Source organism: Pseudorasbora parva, chromosome 8, assembly GCF_024679245.1.
Source record: "Pseudorasbora parva isolate DD20220531a chromosome 8, ASM2467924v1, whole genome shotgun sequence".
In the NCBI taxonomy this organism is placed as follows: Eukaryota; Metazoa; Chordata; class Actinopteri; order Cypriniformes; family Gobionidae; genus Pseudorasbora; species Pseudorasbora parva.
The window spans coordinates 31,555,178-31,579,607 of NC_090179.1; the positions used below are offsets into that span (position 1 = coordinate 31,555,178).

At 36.4% G+C, this 24,430-nt stretch overlaps 1 protein-coding gene and 1 long non-coding RNA gene across 2 annotated transcripts in view; both read left to right on the top strand.

Moving 5' to 3' along the window:
• Positions 1-4,281: 4,281 nt before the first annotated feature.
• LOC137085220 (protein FAM181B) lies at positions 4,282-7,094 on the top strand. Its single transcript, XM_067451784.1, has one exon. The coding sequence runs from the start codon at positions 4,428-4,430 to the stop codon at positions 5,388-5,390; it is 963 nt and encodes a 320-aa protein (XP_067307885.1). The 5' UTR covers positions 4,282-4,427; the 3' UTR covers positions 5,391-7,094.
• A 1,545-nt stretch (positions 7,095-8,639) lies between these two features.
• The window catches only part of LOC137085221 (uncharacterized), a 117,988-nt gene continuing 102,197 nt past the window's right edge, over positions 8,640-24,430 (top strand). The window contains exons 1-2 of the long non-coding RNA XR_010906930.1: positions 8,640-8,957; positions 9,099-9,212. This is a non-coding gene — a long non-coding RNA (uncharacterized lncRNA). The remainder of the gene's footprint in view (positions 8,958-9,098; positions 9,213-24,430) is intronic.

The window sequence follows — 24,430 nt, forward strand, 5'->3', positions numbered from 1 at the left end:
CTGATGCTCATGAAAATATGTATTTAGGTCAATGGATGTCCAAGATGATGAAGAGAAAATCTCTCATTTAAATCCTTAGATGCGTCAATTTAATCTGTATCACCATTTCAACAAAATCTTTCATTTAATGATGTTAAATGTGCCAAGTGGTATAATCATCAAGAAAAATATATACCAGGGGTAGTTCACCCAGAAATGTAAAATTCAGTCAATATTTTTCCCCCACTCATTCAATAGCAGTGATCACAGAGGTCACAATTATTTAATTTGCAAAACATATTTAATATGGTCAGCCAAAAATATTCAACCTCATGTGTTGGTCTGGCCAGTATAAAATAGACTTTTCTGCTGTTGCAACGTTTGTAAAGTGTTTAGGAATCTCCTTGGCCTCTTTTCTTTAATGTCACACAATTCTTTCTTCTTTTTTTGGTGTCAGTATTCTACTCCTCACCCTCTTTGATCCCCTTGGCCTTTATGTGGCCATAGAAACTTGTTTCCGGAATTAGTGCGTCAAGCCCTTAAATGTGAATGACTAGCATGTACAAAAGCTCTGTGCGGGAAGAGAAGAAAATATCAGCCATTAGTCTGGTGATGTCACAGTGCCAAAATTAGGCTCCAGAAGAAAGAGGGGGGCTTGTGAAAAAAAGAAATTAAAGGGACAAGTATATATTCAAGGGACTTGATGCATTCACTTTAAAAACATTCTAAGCCCCTTTGAATTGAATAATCCTTACATATTATGAATTAAGATTTTCAAATCAGTAAAAAAAAACACAAAAAAATAGAGCTTAATAAAACATTTTTTAAAAACAGGCTTAAACTTAAATAAATGGTAATTTATGAAAGTGAAAACATTAACTAAATGGTCCATTACCTTGTCCCATTAAGATCTATACAACATGTTTTAAAGGGTTAGTTTGCCCAAAAATGAAATTTCTTTCATTAATGACCCCAATGTCGTTCCACACCCGTAAGACCTCTGTTCATCCTCTGAACGCAGTTTAAGATTTAGTCCGAGGCCTTTCTGTCCTTTCAATGTAAGTGTATGCCCACTTTACTGTCCACGTCCAGAAGGTAAAGAAAACATCATCAAGAGATTCTAATTAACCAACTGATGTCAAATATGGACTACTTTGAAGCATCGAAAAAACATTTTGGTCCAAAAATAACAAAAAAAATATGACTTTATTCAGCATCTTCTCTTCTGCGTTTGTTTTCAAACCTTAAATAAAGAATCAAACGGTCGTGAATCAGCAGATTGATTCGTGATTCATATCGCCAATGTCACGTGATTTCAGCAGTTTGCCAGTTTGACACGCGATCCGAATCTTGAATCATGACCGTTTGAGTCTTTATTTGAGGAACACGGAAGAGAAGACAATGCTAAAAAACGTCGTATTTTTTGTTATTTTTGGACCAAAATGTATTGTCGACGCTTCAAAAGAGTCTAACTAACCAACTGATGTCACATATGGACTACTTTGATGATGTTTTCATTACCTTCTGGACGGGGACAGCAAGTGGGCATACACTTACATTCAAAGGACAGAAAGGCCTCGGACTAAATCTAAAATATCTTAAACTGTGTTCCGAGGATGAACGGAGGTCTTACAGGTGTGGAACGACATTGGGGTGAGTCATTAATGAAAGAAATTTCATTTTTTGGGTGAGCTAACCCTTTAAGCCGTTTTATTATATTTTATATTAACTTATTTCTACTTTAAACTCATTTAATTCATAATGTGAATATGTACGGGTTATTCAATTCCATTTGATTTGATACAATTTTACTATAATTTAAAATGCGTACATTTTGAAAACTATTAGTTTTTTTTGGGGGGGGGGTAATAATGGATAATAAATCCATTTATTACACAACTTGATACTAACTGGTCAATGCTGCATTCTGCTCGGATATATCATTACAATATATACAATTTAATTTATTATCCCATGTACCAATTTCCTAGCAGGGCTAGTTTCTTAGTAAAAATGTTAAGCTAAGAATAAGTCAAAATAAAAATTATAAATAAGTCAAATAATATAATAGGAATCTCAGACCATTATTTAATGGCCAGTGGATGTCTACTTGTTAAAAATAATTTTGAATAATTTTTAGGTTTTCATTTTTTCATAAATTATATTGTCACTAATCAACAATACAATTTTAACCGTAATGAAAATGTTGCTTTAATGACTTAATTAAAAATATTATAGTGGTCACTTCTATTCTGTGAGAGGGAAACAGACTTTAATGTGGTTTAAATAGCCTGTACTTTGGCAAATTGAGTAAAAAAAAAAAAAAAAATGCTTGTTTTTAGACTGTTGCTATTTTTCTATTGTGGTACACAGTTTTATTGTGAGGCCATGGCAGCTTCTCTGGGACCCCCATTCAGGACCGGGTCTAGAGCTGGGCTGCAGATAATTAGATCACTGCTATCAGTTTCACTGTCTCTTTTCTACATCACAATTTACATGATAATAACACTCTCGATGGTCCCCCTCTCTCAAAAGCGCTTAGACTTTCTCCCTTTTTTCCCCTTTCCAACATCCAAATGATTCACTGCCTCACCTTAAAATGCACTTATGGGTGGGAATTTAAAAACAAATCCCTGGGAAAACCTCTCAAAGTGAGAGAGAAAAAGGGTATGGCAGAAACTATCCATTGGCACGTGATTTCACAACATGCAAAGCGCAAAGAATGCGATAAAAAAGAAACTTTGTCAGGGGTGCTATAAACGTGTTTAATGCCTGGGAAAGTAGTTTAGTGGACTGAATTGGAACTGGATCAGATTAAGTACATCGGAACTGACTTAACATTATTTAAAAGTCTACTTAGGGGTAAAAATAAAATAAAAAATATAAATTGGTTTTCTGGGCCAAAAACATAATATATTAATGAGCAAAAATCCTTGTTTCTGAGCTATTTGATTGAGATAAACCCAAAATCAAAAAGGACCTTTGATATTAATACTCTTCACATTCAAACACTCCCAACATCCTCAAGTGTTTTCTTTCTAAGCCCAGTATGTTCCAAACCAGAGCGACGTCCTTTAAGTGCTTTCACTGAAATCAGGATCCGTTCGGACCCCTACGAAAGTCCCAGCATTGGATCCCTCTTCAGTATTCACTGCTGGCCAAGAAACTTCCTGCAAATGCTGAATTGTTTACAGCGGCTATTTCACTCATACCCAGGATTTCTTAAGGTCAACATTTCTTCTGGCACACTGGGCTTGAACTGCACTTTATTCCCCTTTAATTTAACAGCTCCGGCAGCTTTTCTAGTTAAATCGACTGTTCATTATTGAGCCTCATTTTACGAAGGGGCTGTGAGGTGCAGTTTAATGAATCTCTGGCACAAAGATCCCTTTCACTGCCCAAGGAAGAATAGAAGCTATTTAGACCATGTAGGGCTGTATGTCAAAGGCAGCCTATAATAGTTGTCAGGCTGAGGCTAAAATTCCCACTGCTGCGGGAATGCACGAAAAATCAACTTTTACCACAAACAGATTAAGATAGTTGTAGGAAGTTAGAAAAACATGCTGTCCCAAAGCACATGTATCTCCAATTAAGCATTCAAACCAATGCACAGGACCAAAGCACATGCCCTGAAGGTTTGGTCAAGTTTGCACAACACATGCATTCAAATTTAAGAGGTGTATTTTATGAAATATGTGTGAAAGTATCAAAAATGTAGATCACACTGCATGATACTTCCGAATTCGTTCGGGGAATAAAATGGCACAATGTCACAACTAATAAAAAAAGGTGTGAGTACATCTCACTTTATTTAAATATCTCCTCAGGTGGTTTATTTCACACTAAGTTTACACTATTCAAGCTGACTTGAATAAAGTATAAACTACTTTGTTGTGCCGGTTGCTATTTGATCATTCATGTGCCAGCATTTTGAGTCAGGTATTTCATTTATATAGCTACAAGCTCGGTCTATTTCAAAAGATTTAAACACATTTAACAAAGTCTTTAATAAGATCAAAGCCATTTAGATCCCTTGTGGACAGTCCAATCTCAGAGATTTCCTATCATAAAATGTGTATATTCACATAGACATATACTAGAAGACTTGACCAGGACAGATGAACCCGAGGCTATTGTCTTTTTACTCTGTGGGATGCCTCAGACAAATCCCTCTTAGTTGCAGGTGGTCAGGCGTGAGCAAAGAGTTAAGTCCCAGGGTCCCTCTGCCCCTCCCCTTTGATGTCCTGACATCATTGGCCCAGCCCCCTAAAATAATCCTCCCTTCCCCCAAATTCCAGCTTTCGACAGAGTGCAGACGAACTGTAAGGGTGTCCTACACAGGACCAAGGGTTAGCAAACCACCCTGGAAATGCAGATAAGAAATATGCTTTAGGTTCTCACAAAGACAAATTGCCTGTTCGAAGGTGTTGTGCTTGTGGCAGAGAGAGATGGCTGTTCAGGCTGCCATCATGAACTCCCAGTTCTTAAACTTCTGTTTTCCTGGCTCGGTCATGGATTATGAGGTGGAAAAGGGTCTGGAAGGGGGTCTCCTGGGCGAGATGGACTGCGAGGGTGACTTTAGGGAGACCACTAGGGACCTGCTTAGCTTCATCGACTCTGCTTCCAGCAACATCAAACTTGCGCTGGACAAACCTGTCAAGTCCAAGAGGAAGGTCAACCACCGAAAGTACCTGCAGAAGCAGATTAAGAGGTGCACGGGTATCATCTCGCCAGGGAGCACACCGGTTCAGGAGCCATGCAAGAGGCAAGGCTCGCCCCAAAACCCAACAAGCAACTTCTCCAGCAAAACACCACCCAAGAAGGACGGGATACAGGCCAACCTGCAAAGCAAGAGCCTGGCTGCCCTGTTTAACCCAGCGAAGGATGTACGAGGAGAGAGGGCCAGGAAGCCCCCGCTGCGGCATCGAAACCTTCCTCCATCCTTTTTCACAGAGCCAGCCAACAGCTCCAGAGTTACATCGACTTCTGGCATGTCGCTCAAAGACCTGGAGAGAGGGACTCCGGAAGCAGCAGAGTTCTTGGAGCTCCTTGGACCCGACTACAGCAACATGGTCTCTGAGCAGGATCTATTCCACACTGCACCTATCAGGATTCAACAGGAGGTGACCATGGGCCCCGAGCCATATGACTCCCACCATTTTGTAACTGGTGGGTTTTTGTACACCGAGCCTTGGGGCACTTGTAGCGACTCCCCCAAAAAGTCAGACATGCGGACAGTACCGGTACAGCCAAATCTTTATACTCACACGGACCTTTCTGGCAGCGTGCCTGTGGAACAGAGCTCGCCATGTGCACTTACCTTTTCAAACTTCTTTACAGACTGCTCCACACCACCGGCCTCCTACGATTTGGCAAACGGATACAACAGAGGGAGCTTTTCTTCTCTTTAAGCCAGAGATTTTCTCAGACATTACATTGGGACAAAAACATGTCTGCATTTTCTGCATGTATTGACAAAGGACGCTATCTACAGGAAATGTCCCTTTTAATCCTGAAAGATTTGCTTCAAAACCAGCTAATGGACCTTTATAAAACATTGCTTGATGGGATAACATGTATACAGGTGCAACCTGTAAAAGGCTTACAATCTAAGGGTAACCTTTTCTGCAAAATTACATGAAAACAGAACACATTTCTAATCATAAATTAACAAAACTATGCCTCAGAATTTTATGTTACTGTTCCCTGTAAATAAAACAACAAACATAATTTGATTTCTTAATGTATGGATACACTTTGGACCTCTTACTCTTTAACATGGGCATTGTTTGATTGACAATATTAGCAATTTGAAACCATTTGTTACAGAGCTGATCTCAGGTGTTCTGCTTAAATATGTCACTAAATAGTTACATGCATACAGTGATCCCATTAAGTATTTCAACACCTAATCCACACTTAAATGTATGGGTTCATTTCCACAAGACAACAAAATATCAAATCTGGTGGCATCTGAGATTTTCTTAATCAGAACTTACTTCACTCAGTCCTTTTTGCAGTTATTTTTAATCATATGATCATAGTGGCTGAATGAAGTTCGCACAGGTGTTCGTACAACAGTTCATTAACTGACATAATCCACTAACGTTTAACAACCAGGTCTTCATTTTAAACAGATTTTTGGGTTGTTTTCAAACCAAACAATATTTTTGGCCATATGTTTATTGTGCTTGTGCTATTTTTTTTAAAACAAAATAAATGCCACTTGGATTGATATTTTGTATTTAATGGTATAATATATTTTAAGTGTTTTAAGGGGTAAAATACTTTTTAGGGTCAAGACGAAAAACTAAAAAACGAAACATTCTGCAACAGTGACAATCTGTCTACATACTCTTTTATTAATGTTTGTTCATCTTTGGTTGTTGACTGCTTAACATGCAATATTAGGTTTGCACATCTAAATCAATGGCTTAATTCCCTTAATGTAAGTGTTTGAATGAATATTCTTTACATCACAGAATGTGTCCTCTGATGTTGGTCTAGATCTGGCATGAAGTTTCCTGGTATTCTGGAAGAAATTGAAAACTATGAGTATTATGTAAGTGTATGTAAAACAGCTAAGTGGATAAAAGGGAGAAGGAGGTGGTGAAATTGTGCAAAATAAGCTGTATGATGTATTGGTATCAATGTGTTATAGTTTCAGTACACAAATGATCATGTTCTTCAAAAAAAAGGAGCACAGCAGGAACTATATACATTATTTTTGTAACACTATGCCTTACATTGGTTTAGGATAGAGAATTAAATTAGAAATCAGACATTTCCAATTGCATTGGGAAGCAACAAATAGTTCAAATAAATTAAGCTAATGAATTATTATATATTTAGTTGTAGTCTTAAATTAATTTTATGTGGGAAGCATCAGCAAAGAGTAAAACATTGTGGTTTGTAAATTATATGCTTACTCTTCACATTGTTTGCAGTACAGAAACAAAAAAAGTGAACTGACATTCAGTTTGTCTGACATTTGCTTTTTCAAGAACTGATTGTCTCTTTACTAGTAATGCATCGCATACCTAAATCTATGGAATACAGGGGCAATGGATGGAAGTTTGGGGGGAAAAAATAAAGCTGGTCTTTATGTTTATTAAAGAAAAGACTTCTTTGCATGTTTTAACCAGTAGCAGACATTTCAATGTGCATTTCATTCCAATTTCTAAGGATTTCTACTGGCAAACAAAAGGGTGTAATACTTCTCAAGTTATGGCACCCTCTGCTGGCCAATAATAATAATAATAAAAAAAACGCCTTCATCTTCATTTCACACATTCTAGGTCTTGAGTTTCATTACAAATTAACTGCAAACCTGACTTTTTATTTAGTACACAATTGCATGTTGAAATAAAATATGTTTTTTTTTTATTCCCATCCACTATAGTAATCAAAATGTCATTTATTAACTCTGAGATACTATTAGCCTACAAATGAAGATCAGCAGATTTTTGTCAAATACATCCCTTTTTTTTACAAAACCAAACTTGCTGTGCTCTCTCTCTCTCTCTCTCTCTCTCTCTCTCTCTCTCTCTCTCTCTCTCTCTCTCTCTCTCTCTCTCTCTCTCTCTCTCGCTCTCTCTCTCTCTCACACACACACACACACACACACACACACGGCTAGAATATAGTTAAGAAATACATTAAACACTTTCAAATATGCAGGTTGAAAACTTCTGCAATACATTCAAAAGATTAAATGTAAATGTCGGTTCAGTTTTCTATAGCAAATTATTCATTTTTTTTGTGCAACAGCTAAATTTCTTAATGGATCCTGCATTCATGGTCTCAGCATATTCAAATCCACATTATTCAAATGCAATAGCCACTAATAGGCCCATTAAACAGTAATGTTTTATGTGTTACCGGCTTATATCTCTCACTTCCTGCTTAAAGTGATTAACAGGCTTTAACACCTCCATAACTTAATGGTGTGAAATGTTTTATAACATACACTTCGCGAAATCTTTATATGGAATGACAGTGTTGCAGGATTAGTCGTCGTTTTTCTCTTTTACACAAGATGGCACTATTGGTGCTTCAAGCTAAACCTTCCTCTACACCAGGGCGTGCTTTAGATGTCTAACGTTACAGTATAATTAAACGGAGATATTTCTACGTAGTTTGCTTCACCCCACTGATGTTTCATATCTTTATTGCATGTCAGAGGAAATGAAGTATAGACCTATATGAAGAATAGGACTAAATTTAAAGAACATGAATATAATAGGCCTAATGTAATTTGTTCTGATCTTTTGATGGACTGCTAACATTGCTGCATTGGCACCTCTCTAGTAGCCTATTATTATTATTTCGTTTCAAAGTGGTCAAAGGCCACACGTGGTCAGAATGGTGGCGTAAACTCAGACCAAAACATACATATAAATACTTCTAATTTAAGTGACCGTGATCATGTCTTCCCAAGTTGAATAAGATGTCGAGGCATATGGAGGCCAACTGCGTTCAAGCATATTGCCATCCAATTTCGTTTCTTGGAAAATTAACGTTTTATCTTAAGTAACAAAGGCAGATATATCACGTTTTTAGAAGATACCGCCCAATTTTGCTCACGGTTACTTCCGGTGATTTCTTGCGTTGTTTTTCCATTGCGCAGCCCCTGACGCCGCATGCGCGTATATGTTTAGAAAAAATGTAATTCACGTGCAAACGAATAGGCCCTATTTGAACCGCATTCCAAAGTGTAGGGTATATAGCCTACATAAACAATACTTTTAGAATCTGAAATGGGATTAAATTAATTTGTATTTGAATGTTTCAGAAAAGTAGGCTACTGGGAAAAAAAACTATCTAAGAACAAAGAAACACAAGTTTTCATGGATATCCACACAAGTTCATTTCTCTCTGTCTCACATGGATATGTTTATCATAAACTTGACAGAAACTTGATGTGGCTTTTCACTTATTTCCCATGGGAGGAAAGAAAAGCGCATAAACATCCGCAGGTGAGCTGTTTAACACCAAGATGTATTCTGATATCAGTGCCTTTCCATTGATATGTGACATAATTATAGTGACAGTCTTCACACTTCACCTCCTGTTGACCCACAGTGTTTGCATTTTTTGTTTTTTAATGTCTCTTACAGCATGACATTCACTGGATTTTCTTCCACAAAACTTGTCAACAGCTCACATGTGATTAGTTCTGATAAATGGGACGTTCGGCATATTGGAACACAGCAGCAAAAATGCTAATTAAGGTCAGTTAATCATTACTAATAGTAATTAAGTTTGTTTGGATGTTTAAAGGATGAATTGTTTAATATGTTTCGATTATATTATTTACATTTCAACAGTTTTGAGAGCAGTCTCTCTGGGAAATTCAAAACTTTTGTGAGAGAACTTAAATGAAATATTTTTTCCTTCCATTTCAAATTTTCCCTGTCATGTCCCTTTAGGGCTAGTTGCTGGAACATTGCTTAAGTGTGTTACTTATGCCTATTTTTATGTTTTTATACGTTTTTATGTTTGCTTGCTAGGTTGGTCTGGATGATCTATATTGCTGCTTGCTAGGCAGTTGCTATAGGCTATTTGTGATTGTTAAGAATGATTTTTAGCTGCTTGCTGGAATTTGTTTGGTGTGGTTGTTATACCGTTTCAAAGACAAGGCTTAATTAAACTTAGTACCAGAATAAAATGAGCTGTTTTTACTGAAAGCAACTTGCTCTGCATATCTTAAAATATGTTAGGTCCATTGTTTTCTCATAAGATGCACACTAGTACTGTTTTTTTCCATGACATGTTTATAAAAGATACTTAAATGTCCTAATTTAACTAATGTTTAAACCTGGCTTAATTTAAGCACTGCCTGTGAAATCAAGCCTGTGTTCTGGGTGGCTTCAATGCTTGATACTAAGTGGTTGCTACTAGGGTTATAGGTGGTTTAAAGTAAAGGCCATTGCTAGCAGTTTTTAAGGTGCTCTGTGTGGTTGCTTTAACATTGCTAGGTGGAAGAAACAGCTTTTAGAAACTGAATTAAACCAATTGCTTTGCAAAGGTATTCCCTGTTTCAAAGACCTTGAAATGCCACACTCTTCACAATGGTTTAAATGCAGCAAAAACTCGGCCCAAACAAACATCATAACAACTTTACAAACTACACCTTCCTTCAATAAAACATTTGCAATTTCTAAACTTTCTAAACATTTCAAAATAGTATGAGTAAGGGAGCCTCGTTTACTGAAATAACATGACTTTGGCATTTTGATATGCACTCCGAATTACAGGTTCGAAAAAATGATTCGCAAAGATTTCGAAGCTTCAGGATGTCTATGGGATTTGCCCATTTTTAGGTTGTTTACAGAGCAACTGTGTACTAAAAACAGATGACGATGATCCACATTCACATGGATCTGCGGAAAAATGACTAAAAAGGCTGTATTATGCAAGCCAGGCAGTACTTAGAAGCACCCTGAGAACACAGAATACGCATGCTTGAAAATGTAATACGCATGTGCGTTTTCACAAATTCGCACTCATGTTTGGCAGTAAATGCATAGCTTTTAAAATCTTGTTTTCAGGCCCCCAAAATGCCAGCTTCCTGTAAATGAACGGCCAAAATTTCAATTGAAAATGATGTCATGTAAACATACCCGTAGTCTGATAGCTCTGTAAAATCTCTTCAACAAGCTACATGACTTGAGGTCATTCATGTCTGGACAAATAGCACAGTACATACCTAAGTGTAATACAGTGTAATACTAATACTTTTTAATAAATCCTTTATTTAAGAATTAGCAACAGTAGTAATGCTTGTATTAACAACCACCACAAATCAGGTTTATCCAGTGTGATTGCACGTATAAATGGTGTGGGCCGGCATTTAAGTTTATGTTGCAACAATCTTAGATTTTATTGCTGTCACAATTTTGTCTCAATCAAAGGAAAATGTTGCTAAACAGCAGGAATAGCAAATCCCCTTTAAACCGCTTGGCACAACCCTCCAGGCTAAATCACACTAATAAATCTTTGCTCTAAATACTTCTTCCTGTCTAGCTGCCATATTTCTTTTTTTACCCTAAAGCATAAAGGAATAAGAGAAAATAGATAGAGGAAACTGTTTCATTCTTAACCATGCATAACACTTCTTTGTGAGAAGATTTGGTCTTAGAGCAGTAAAATATTCTTCTAGTTCACACCATTTGGAGCCCTCCAATTCATCACTGGACTGCCAAAATTGCGTTTGGACTAGGTTTTTAAGAAATGCCGAAATGCATTGTCTCCCAATTGTATTTCGAGTTGTCTGCAGTGTTTCACAATGATAAATAAACAACTACTGCATCTGTCTTTCTGTCTAATTTGTGGAGGAGTGAAAGTAATTGTAACAAGCTTGCCTGTTTGCTGTTAATGACTGGCAGTGGATTCAGATGACACCTTTAATGAACACAGAATTTCTGCCCCGATGCTGGAAGGTCATGGTGTAAGATAAATGTCAAGGATATTATAATGTGAGAGCAGCAGAAACGAGAAACACATTTCTCCATGTGTATGAATGAGATAAATCATTTGTGCTTGAAGTCATTATATTCTGCATGTGTCACATATTGTTCCCTATAATAGTGTTAGGAAAGACGAATTATTATTATAAAAGAAATGGAAGATTTAAAGAACATGCATCTAATTTTTTTAAATTTAAACATGACAACAAAATGTATATTCTTAATGCATATTCATGGTCTAATTGTGAACAATTTGGTGGCACATTCCAAATAATCCAAATGAACCAAAATTCAAAAATATCTTTGTAATCTTTTATCATAATGTAATAAACTAGCTTTTCCTCTGAAATTACTTTCTGATGACATCACTTCAAGGAATATTCCGGGTTCAATACAAAGTTCAGATGACAAGATATAGCATGTTGATTACCAAAAAAATTGGCGTCCCTTACTTTCTTTGAAAAAACAAGTGAGACATCTACAATGGAAGAGAAGTTTTTGAAATATTTAAAAGCATAAATATGAAGCACTTGCATTAGTTCTTTTATTAAAATGTGGGAATTGAGCTGGAAATCGATTCTTTTTAAAGTTCCCATTGTGTTCCATTGTCATGGCAACAAAATTGTAGAAATCAAAATAAAAGGTTAGTTTTAATTCATATACCTGCATATATCTAATTGGGATTCTAAGCATGTTAATCCACATTTCTTTAACCAATCTTTAATCAAAAATGTGTCTGGGTGATCTTTTTTACAAACATCTATTTATAAAGGATGCATTTACAATGGAAGTGAAGGCCAATTTTTGGATTATTTAAAAGCCGAAATATTGATAAAATCTAGTATTTTATATAACACACATTAAATCTTCTATAAAATGGGTGTATTGGTTGAGCAGTCCTTGTCAGTCTCGTTTAAGCCATTGTATTGTAATGTGAATTTACCAAATTGGATGAAAGAATTAGCTATTTGTTCAATGCTGAAACCATGGACATAGTTTACATTGTATGTTATACTATACAGTACGTATTTTAATGTTGCTGATTGTTCTATTCTCACTTCCATTGTCTTTTACTCTAATTCAGATGTGTGCTTTTTGAAAGAAATCACAAAGTATTTTTGTGGTAATCAACATTTTGCCACAAGATATCTATTAACAAAGGGTTCATTCATGGCTCCATTATGGTAACGAATCCACTTTACCCTTCAATCAATTCCCAACAGACAAAATAAAGCAATAAATGTCCTGCATCACTTGAAAACGTCACATTACAGAATTGAAATAAGTTGTAGGTGATAAAAAAAAAAAAAGATAAACAGCTTTGATTGTCACATTGCAAATTGTCCACATCCTCCTTGCACATGCTAAAAGCGAGATCCAATCTAAAATTGCAAACGATGTCCTGATCTCCTCTGGAAAAGGGGCTTTAATAACCCTGAAGAGTCCTTAGAGAGGAATAAGATCTTATAAAAGTGCAGAAAATCCCATTCCCATCATAGCCCTCTCCTTCGTAATTACCAGATCTGCCCCTTCTCAAAGGTGAAGGACGCTCTCTTCTGAACACTTCTCAATGTGGGCCAGTTAACTTTCAGCTTGAAGTCCAAGTACAAAACTATTTTATGGTCAGTCTGTGTGTATTAATAATCTTTAATGACTAATTGGATTAATTCAGGCCATCTTAGTATCCACTGTATAAGACTGAACTGAAAAAGATGGTTAAAAAGTGAACTTGATGTAATTTGCAAAGTAGCAGTCGTCAAGCACTTGCAAGTTGCTTCACGCCTCACATCTCACATTCATGGTTAATTATTAATTATACGAAAAGATATGCTTCTACCTTTAAAACATGACTGGATAAATCATGTTCGAAGACATTATAATATAATCAATAATCAATATCACACATTATGTAAAATAACCAAAACGGCAGCAGTAAACGCCGCGGTTAAAGGTTATTGGATAACAAACTCAACACATTTTATAATATTATTTTATTTTTTAATTCTGCTCATGCGCTTATTCTTTGTTCCTCAATGATTTGTTAGCAAATAATGGTTTTATTTTGTTGTTATGAGCCTCAACTAATAATTTCAGTCTTAAGAAGAGTCAGAAGACATGAATAGCTTCCTATTGGAATTCTGATATTGTGTAACTGTAGCCTATATATGAAATATATTTCTTCTGTATTCCTTCTTTGAGGAAGTATAGTTTATTGTGTTTATCATAAACATTTGTCTTTTGTCATTGCTGTTGCTTCATAAATCTTTATGTAATTCTGATTGAATGATTAACACTGTTGTAAATTGCTGCACTGTGTGAAAGAAATATTCTCTGAATGTGGAAGATATTTATTCTATTACGGATTTTTAACATTAATAAATGTAACCGTTTAGTGAAAAGTTTTTATGAATTCAAATCTGACCACAACCATGCTGATTTCAAAACATGTCTCTGGTATATTCTCATTTTCTGCCCTTTGCACGACACAACCTTGTTTCTACAGCGACTTTCAGCTTGTTTCCTATTTCAATGCCTGAAGTTTTTTGTTTTACTTGTCGTGTGAAAGTAAACCACGCAAAATACGCTTGTTTGCATAGGATTTCAAACCACATATGAATGTAGCTTTAAATGGATTTGTAAAAATTGGATTTCATGTGATTATTATTATTTTTATTTAATTTTTTTGACGTTCACACTTTGCTAAATGGTCATATTTTATTCGGATATGCAAAAAACATTTGGATTTGGACTGACAGTCTGAACAAGGCAGATCATTCTACAAAAGCTATGTTTCCATCCACCTACTTTAATGCAAATATTTGGATATTGCATAAAAAAACACTGGATGGAAATGCCAAATGCGCATAAATTCTAAAAATGTATACGCTCAGCTGAGTGGGATAAATATTTTTACATAAAACATGCACATAAAGTATGATGGAAACACATTTAACCAAATCAATTCCTCGATGGACATCAAGAAAAGACGTGACTTTGCAATGGTACGGCATAATTGGACTAACCAGCGGCTCAATCTTGTTGCACAGCATCTATAATGTTGTTGTTCTGAAATGCCTGAGTAAAATCTATCTTAAAGTCCTTGCACAGTGAAATTATGAAATTCTACTCTGAAACTTAAAATAAACTTTAAAAAAAAGTTTTATTAACTTTTAAAATAAATAAATTTTTTGGATCGCGTTCAGTTACCTGCGTTTTTCGCATGCATGTGTAACCCCTTCTGTTTGAACCACCCGCTCCAAACGAGACTCGAACTCGAGTCTGCCATCATGAGAGTCGGACGCTCTAACAAGGTGGCCAAAGGCTGCAACCTCTAGTGTCAGTCTTTTGACAATTCCAGTTGAATTATTTGTAAGATTTTAATGTTTAAACAACCCATTGCAAGTAAAACCCTCGTGCGAATGCATATGCGAGTAAATCGTCACTCTGGGCGACAAAATAATATCTATCATTAGCCATTGTCTAAATAAATGGCAGGTGTTAGAGGTTAAAAATAAGTTTTGCACAGATATATTTTCACTTGCTGACACTTTAGCTCTCTGTCAAGCGATCTGTCTATTTCAGTTCAGCTCGACGGATGCGAGCATACTAGCCAAAAAAAGTACTAGCCAATGGCGATTATGTTGCCAAGGTGCGTGTAGAGGATTGTTAAACATCATTTATAGTCTTATACGTTCTCTATTGCTGCACCATAAAACTGTAATCGTTATGCTTTAATTATTCATGAGCAAACACTGTGAATCCCAAGCTTTAAAACATAAATTTGCTGCATTTTTCACATCACTCAGCTTGATCTGACTGATGTTCAAAAGAATAGTACCTATTAGATGGGAGTGCCTGTTTGTGGCACTGTTTCTGCATTTCCTGTCAGGGGCATTGAACCACCCCATGTTTGTGGATTGGGGGCAGCCTCCACTTTTAATGAATTGTTTACCTAGCGCGCCTTGTTGCACATTGCTTTTGATGTTTGCCGAAAGCTGACAGAGAAATCTGAAAGCTGCCTGTTTTGTTTCATTCCAGGCTTCTTGTAATCGTAAACATAAAACAGAAATGGTGAGACTCCAGAAACCAAGAGGAAATATGTGGAATAAATCTGATATCTTTGATGGCTTTTTAAACTAAATATTTAAAACCCTTTGAGATGTTGCCAGCTTTTACCCACTAAATGTTTGGATCAACTGTCAGGTAATGACACCTGTGTTATGACATATTGTGAAGCCATTTCCTGAATGTTTTATGAAGTAGCAAATCTTCAGTGGCTTTATGGTCCCCTTACTTTAACCCTGTAAAACCTGAGATGAAATAATTATCAGGATTATCCAATTATCCACTGGAATAAAACCAAATTATTTTATACTGCATTATACATAAAGCCTTTAAGTAGACTTAGCAGCTTAGTAAATTGTAATTCATTTAACTTAATAATTAAGCCATTTGACACTTTTTTTGGGGGGGGGCGGAGTCTGTCATAATTATTCACTATCATGTAATGAGCCAAAAGCCATTGCATCACTTTTATGATGATTTTGTCCAATTTGGAGCTGACGGTCATCATAAACTTGTTAGTGGCCTCTTTCACACAGTAAATTACCGTGAAATTATCAGAATGATTTTACCGGTGAATAAACAAATAGGCTGTTCACACAAGCAACGTCATTCTGGCTTTTTACCAGTAAGAGACCATTCACACATCAGCAGCAAAATACCGGTAAATTCTGTGATGTCAGTCATCAGAAATTATCTTTAAATGCCGAGCTGTTGTCTTCATCCGCCCACATGAAAAGAAGCACTTTAGTTTCAATTTGAGAACATCTTTTTGATATCTGAGTGACAGGCAAACGCACGTTGGCTCTTAAAACACAGTCGTGTAATAGTATCCAACTGCAGAGCCACAGCGCTGATGAATGGAAAAGAAGACTGGGTCTCGAGTGGGACATGTTGAAAAGGATAATTTAGTGCATATATAAACAGAGAAACTATTAAAAAACCTTACTGTAAATAGCGCAAAGTAATCACATCATCTTCATATGTCTTTATGATTGGCCCAAACCAGACTTCTTACATCAGCGCATTCTGATTTCATGAATATATAACGGTATTCTTCATGCCGTGTTGACACAGAGCACATTAACGGTAATTTACTGGTAATGTTACAACCTCCCTTACTGTTAAATTGCCGGAACCAATTTACTGGTGTTTTTGAAAAGGTCCTGTTCACACATGATCTGTTACCGGTATCTTACCAGAAAAGAATGTTTGTGGGAAAGGGGCTAGTGTTTAAAATAGGGCTGCTGTAAATTCTTCAAAAAAATCTACTTTTGTGTTCCATGTGAGGGGAAAAAATAACAGCGTACAGGGAATATTTTCTCATACATATGAGAAAATTACAGACTTTACTTTTTTTTTTTTTTTTTTTTTAACTATCCCTCTATATCTGTATGAGCCTTCTTAATTCAAAGACATTCTCATCCCGACGGATGGCAAATATCATGTGACTGTCATATCATCTGCCTCAGATATTTATTTTGAAGGAAAGAAGGTTACAGAATGCGATGGATATGCCTTTGCGTCATTCCACTAATATGACATTCAAAAAAGTGGGAAGCATTTAATTCATTCCCAGTTCATTTTTTTGATAATGCTCTGGCACTTTATGTGTGCAATCGTCTGAAACAGATTAATTTCCCCGGGTGCAACCTCTGGATGTCGTTTTGTCTGCTCAAGGTAATCCTTCCAAGACGTTGATGCTGAATGGTGTAATCTGTCCTCATTAGCAAATGCATTTCTTTGCCTTTTTTCTAATGAAATGAAAGATGCCTGTGAATAAGGAGACATCGCAGCAGGTTTTAACCATGACATTGCAAATGATTAGTCACCATGTGGGTGAGTTGGCCAGAAATGGCTTTCTGGCACTGACAATAAAAGAAAGTAGCGATGTTTAATTTTTATATTTTCAATGAATTGGAATTGTGCACTGAAACAATTTGCACTCAGAAAAGTGACACACATTGAATTAAAGCATCAAAGTAGAATGTCTGAAATTGTATTTTCTTGTAAAACGTACTCCATTAATCTTTTTTCTGTTCACAACTTTGAAAAATCACTTTTTATACTGTGGTTCAACTCGCTGACTTATTGAATCAGAACTGGGCATAAATGTAATAATGGAAATATGTTTGTGATTTGATTGTATGACTGATATAAAATAGATCTCCTTTTTATAAAAACATAGAAAAACAGTTTCAACTGAGTTGTGAGAAGGGATTTCAGCAATGTAAAATTAAATGCATAAAAATAAATAAAATTACAACAAACAACCATATCAAATTTAGTAGGAATATCATAAATATAAATATCTATATGTGCATACATATGATTGGACAGTTTAAGATTAACTTTCTGCTTAGTTTTGTTGAGAACAAAAATGGATTTCGATCATGACAACACTCATAATAGTTTTAGCATGTTGTTGAATATGGCAGTGATTATGTATTTGGTCTTGAGCATGATCTACTACGACTCAATCTACTATTCTGCAGCTGCTGTTGATTTGTGCTGTAGAGCAAGTATGGACTACATACACTGACGTATTGACACAACAGCAGTGTGCATGTAAGATATTCTGCTGCTACATAAATAAACATACATAAATCCTGTAGCAGGTGGAGCTGGGGGAGGTGGAGGTTTTTTTTAGAGGAACTCTGATAGTGCTCTGCAGGGTTAGCTTAGAGCAAACAATGAACCAGACTGTTTAACTGTTGAGCAAGAAATCTCAATGGCTGGAGAATTAGCAGAGACCAATCAGCTTGTCATGTGGTAATGATGTGCAAAAACGATATCTTCTCTGAGACCGAAAGTACCACGTTTTTTTAAGGGGTGTTAAAACACATTCTTTCGAAGGCCTGATTGTGTTTGTGGGGTGCATTGTAACGTGTTCATGCTTCGTTTAATTTTTTTTCTTCTATATAATTTACCTTTATTCTAGACTGCTCTGTCCCTTCTTGTAAAAACGGTCTGATGGTTTCCGGGATCTATGAAGCCAGTCCCTCAAAAATACGCAATGGTTATAAATTGTTAGCTGGTCCAGCTGTGTTCTGATTCGCTAACTGCCTATAGTTGACGTGTTTAATGATCAGTAAGTTACCACGGGCTGTGGGCAGGGCGGCGCCATTACATGTTTTCAGTACTGACAGGGAGTCGGAGCCTGCTGGATTTACAACACAAGATCATCCACTTCCCCTGATATATGTAATGTGACATTACATGAGGGAACAGGGTCGAAGATGATTGTGTTAGCTGTGAGGTAAAATGATCATGGGCTGTGGGTGTCTGAGCTGCCTTTATATGTTTGTTACAACACTGACAGAGCCTGCTGGATTTAGGCTACAACACAAGATCATCCACCGCTCCTGATATATGTAATGTGACATTACGTGAGGGAACAGGGTAAAAAAAGATTGTGTTAGTTGTTTGGTAAAGTTATCACGGGCTGTGGGCGTACGGCCACCGGTATATGTTTAAACACTGCCGAGATGGGTCCTGCTGGATTTACAACCTAAGATCATCCACTTCTCCTGATATATGGGACATTTTTGATTGTGAAATATAAGTGTGTGAAACCTAAAATAAACATTAAAAGACACTGACCTTAGTCAGTCTCCCATTCACTCAGTCTCTGGCTCAGCACCAGTCAACGCGCTAATAGCAGATTTACATTTTTGAATTTAGCAGGGGATTGCTGAACGTTCTAATTATATATGCGATCATACGTGCCAGGGACCAGCCTAGAATATGATCCTATGTGTCAAAGGGTTAACAAACTGGTTTGCAGAGGCAAACAGCATTGTCATTTGTTTACTTCCTTGCTAAAAACGTACAATTAACAATGCGAACTATTAAAGGAAAATGCATCAACAAAAAATAAATCATACTTGCAGGTTATGGCCGTAAACAGCTTCTGTTTTTAAACTTGGAACTGCTCCATCTTTCAGGACAAGCCGTTGGGCGAATTCTGCGTTGAACTCGCGACGATTGTGAGCTTGAATTCTTGTGCAGCACGGAGAGTGAGATTTAAATTTTAACCATTGATCCCTAACTCCCCTGTCCCCAGGAAGGCTGAACAAAGTGGACCTACAGTCCAGATGAAAACAAAAGCGTTTCCTCTGCATTGAAAAATGGCCTTACCCCCCTTATTTAATATTCTTGAAGGAGGGGTTTATGTAAATATTGAACCTGCTGATGTCAGCAAGTCTGGAGGAGAAGGCTGTAGTTCCCTACTGGCTGTTTGATGTAGTCCTTAGAAATTGATTTCTTTAAAAGCAAATATCTCCCTTTGCTTTAATCTTTGAACGTTGTAATTTTGCAGATGTTGTTTATGCTCAAACAGCAACATTACACACTAGCTAAAGTTAGAAAAGTGAAATCATGTTTTACCACCCCTATAATGTAAATGTCCACATTTTTTCTCTCTAGGTGAGCTAGACAGCAATTAGTATCTCATTGTATATGAGTAAACTTGTCTCTTCATCTGTATAAGTGAACTTGTTTGAACTTGCTGCTCGTTACTTGGGGAACAGAGGCATTAATACATTTCATTATGCAACATAACACACATTAATTATAAAGCTCTGTGTACTAAATTTCAGATCTGAACATATAAAGACTTGTAATAAAATATTAAGCTTACTGTAAACATGTCCTCTGCAACAAGCTGGAGAAATATCAGATGCGTCTATATCCACTTGACAATAGGTGCGCAAATTCTTAATAAATTGGAAATTATAAATAGTCCATTTTAATAAGCAGTGACATTAAAGGGAGATTTATTCTCATGGGAAGAGCTACACTGAAGTGGAAAATTATCTCAGATTGGCATTTAGATTTCATTCTAATCAGGTTAGACACCACAGAGGCTTGTAAACTAAAGCCGAGTGTAAATGACCGTGGTAAAACTTTATAACAAAGTGACCTCATCTTGTAAACTCTGTTTTTGAGGACAGTTACAAGACACAGCTGCAAAGAGTCATGCATGGTAACCAGTTTAACATTGACAACTGCATTAGTCTTTGCTACAAACAATATCTGTCTTTAAATTGCATACCATTACATTTATTACAAACACAGAGGACACTGGTGGCATATAACATTCTAAATGATTAATATATTTTTATTTAAATACTTTTATTACATTAATAATAACTTATTAGTATATTGTCCTTTAAATTGCAAAGACAGAGACTTTCAAAGACGTTCAAAGATATATTTGGCCTCACACTGAGGGTATTTTTTTCTCCTAACGTGATTTAACTGAAATACATTGCTTTGGTGAACACACACAATACCTTTTCATGTCCTTGCAAAGATGCTAATTTTATGGAAATTCCTCCTACATTTGCATCTTCGTCTCTGAGGATATGCCCGCATACATAATGGTAAATTTAATGTTAATGATAGATTATATATCTAAAGCAGAAAAACAAACATTTCTGCATTTGTGGCATCAGGTCTGTACTAAAGTTCATCCGTCATTGTAACGAAACAATACACCCTCGCAATGCTCATAAAAACCGAAACTTTTTACTTTCCATAAAGCAAAGGCAAGCATACCATCTGAATGGTTTTGCTTGTAAAATCAATCAAGGCTGTTTGCCCTCAAAAGAATCTCAAACCAATATGCACCAGTACACAGCAAATCCTCTGAATGTATTTCATCATATTCACCGTGCCTGGCGATATGCACATTCTGGACCAGAGATAACATGCAGAGAGAAACAATATTGACAATGCAGAGGGAAGCGTATTAATCAAATAGAGATAAATCCATCCGTTCAGAGCCGACACAATGGGAGACGGACAGCAAGTGGAGCGCTCAAGCTCTGTGGACCCCATAGTGTGGCCGAGAGTGGAGCAAGGACAAAAGGAAGGTGAGCTGCGTTCACTTCATTATGTATCTGTCATAATGTATCCAGAGAGAAAAGAGTTCTGAGCACCAGTCCTCAACATTTTGAAAACTGAGTGCCTTTGCAGTTCATTGCAATACTTGCCTTTGTATCACTTTTACGGTTCCTGTGCGGTTTGTGCTACGGACATGAATGATACCTCGAATCGGTATCATACACCCAGAATATCAGTTATATACAATATATGTAGCCTATATATAAATTTGTATAATTGCATATTGTCGCCAATCTGGTAGAAACCCATACCTCCATATTTAGCCATTGTTACTTTTTTTCAAAAATCATTGCCATTGGTCACCCTTTATGTCTGTTTGTGGGTTTTGTGTAACCGGTCCCACTAGACCTGCTCTGATTCGAACCGTCGTCTCCAGTGTCGGAGGCGAGCGCAATAACAAGGACACTGAAGACTGTGGCCGCTAGCATTAGTCGCTAATGTGCCTCTTGAGGCCAGTGAAGTGAGGTTTACGTGATCGTACTGGCCTACGTCTGTTACATTCAGCCCCCAAAACCTCACTCCCAATTGGGTCACGGCATCAAATGTTACCGGTCCTACTTGACCCTCTCTGAGCAGGATTTAAACCGGCGTGGGAGGTGGGCACGGTAACAAGGATGCTGAAGACACAGCCGCTAGCACCAGCTAGCGTCTCTTGAGACCAGGGGAGGCCAATTCTAATGGCGGACCACAAAAATCTCTGGTCAGAAACCTTGTAATTCCGTTGAGCTTGATTTTGGTCAAATGTTTATAATATAATGAAACATGCAAGTGTCTGACCATAACAACTTATCAAAAACATATCAACTTTGAAAACAAAAAGGAGAAAAAAAAGAGTTTTTTTCCTTTTCCTGAAAATAAGTTTTTTGACTTATGAGGTTTCCGTCCGACAGCCGGAAGTTATTTGAAAGAAAACATCTTTAAAACGTTTTAATTTTTAGATGAAATTTTCACCAGCCATGTTCTGCAGCACAACAGCTGTGCTTAATAAGTGGGATCCTCAGGAGCAGCTGTGTGTTGAATACTGGTTCATTGACCATATGAAGACAAATGGCTAACAGCTGGTTTCTTCCACTGCAGTCCCACCCCTAGGAAAAAAATAGCCTTGTTTCTTAAGTTCATCGCTCAATGAATCCAAGGCCAAGGTAATGCTTCTCATCCGAGAAGCTTTAGGTGGACTTTGCAGCACTGATACTTAATGATATGATGATAATAAAAGAACAATTTTACCATGTACATCACATACAGTAATATACTACAAATATATCAAGGCTAATGGGCAGGCTATCGCATTTTCACTGTTTTTATGAATTGTTTTACTTTTTGCATTTTTGAAAATTCACTAAATAGCTTCAAAGCCAGATATTTTGTGGCTTTTTTATTTTATTTTTTTAAATAGTCCTATAAAGTGTTTATTTGTATTTTTTGACAACTTACCCCAACATTTACGGTTCAATTAACTATCTTTTTTCCCCTCTGGGACATAATATTGGAAAAGTTCAATCGCTCTTTGCAACCAAGACTTTTAGGTATGGATCTATACAGAATTTCACTTTAATAAATAACCACACCCTGGGAAATATTTATTGATGTGAATAGTGTCCCTGGATATTATCAGTCTCATCCTGCTTTTGTGACTGGGGTTATTGGAACATGATTAAATGTATAGTTCATGATAACTGATCAGTGTGTGGTGTGATGAATTATTGATTGGCACTATTATAGCTGTTTATTTTGCTCAAAGGCGGCTTTGTTTGGTATGCCCATATATTTACATCTATAATGAAGTGAATACTGTAGAATCAATAATCTTGTACTAAATGTGCCATTAGCTGAAACAAACAAGTACTTCGTCACTACAATCTGGCTCATAGTTGTTGATGTGCATATATTTTATTTATCAACAGCTTCTATGAAATTAATGTGAGGCATTGTTTCCATAACAATAGCCCTGTATAGCTGTACACTTAAATTAACTTCTGTGCATTCAAGGTTATTTTGACACAGGAGCCCAAATGCTTATAGTGCTCTTTGAAAATCAGCCTGAAAAAAAGCCTTTGAATTAACTTTCTGTTAACTAATTGTGAATTAACAATTACCTTTGGATTTTAACACAAATACCTTCTTGTGCACGAACCCCTTACAATACAGTTCAATCAGGCACAAAATGCGCTGAAATATCACTTCACCTTGAATATTTAAAGTTGTTTTTTTTTTATTTATATTACCTTTCATATAGTTTGTAATATAGCTGTTTGTGATTGTAAAAGATCTGCAAAGTGTCAAAGATCAAGGTGCATGATAAATGGAGTTAAACTGCCTGAAATTAATTATCAGTAATTTCAAAATTACTCTGATCCACATTATATTAGGTGGCCTTAAAGGGTTAGTTCGCCCAAAAATGAAATGTATGTCATTAATGACTCACCCTAAAATATAAAATATCTTAAACTGTGTTCCGAAGATGAACGGAGGTCTTATGGGTGTGGAACGACATAGGGTGAGTCACTAATGACTACACTACAGGGTTTTTCCTGGGTCAGAAATGGTCTTCGGTGGTGGCTGACCAGACATGGTCATCCACACACACACATATACGCGCACACATACGCACACACACACACCAACAGTAAAAGTACCTACCCGTGTGATCTGTGAGCCCAATACTGACTAATTAATGATTAATTTTGCTGAATTAGATGCTGACCTCATCTAATTTTGATATCTCATTATGTATGATGTCTTGATGTTTGTTTTTTTAGTTCCGCGTTTTTACACAGTTTGCATGGTTTACTGATTAATTGCTTTGGCAACAATTATTAAAAAGTAGCATTAAAAATGTAATAACAAATAGTTTAATTCTCTACTATATACAATTTAATAAAACTATTGGATTTCAACAACTTGCGTTGTTTTGGTAATTTACTACACCTTATCAATATAAATGCTCAAAATAAATGCATGAAAATACTGTGGCTTATAAAAACTAATTCTTACTAACCCCTCTTTTT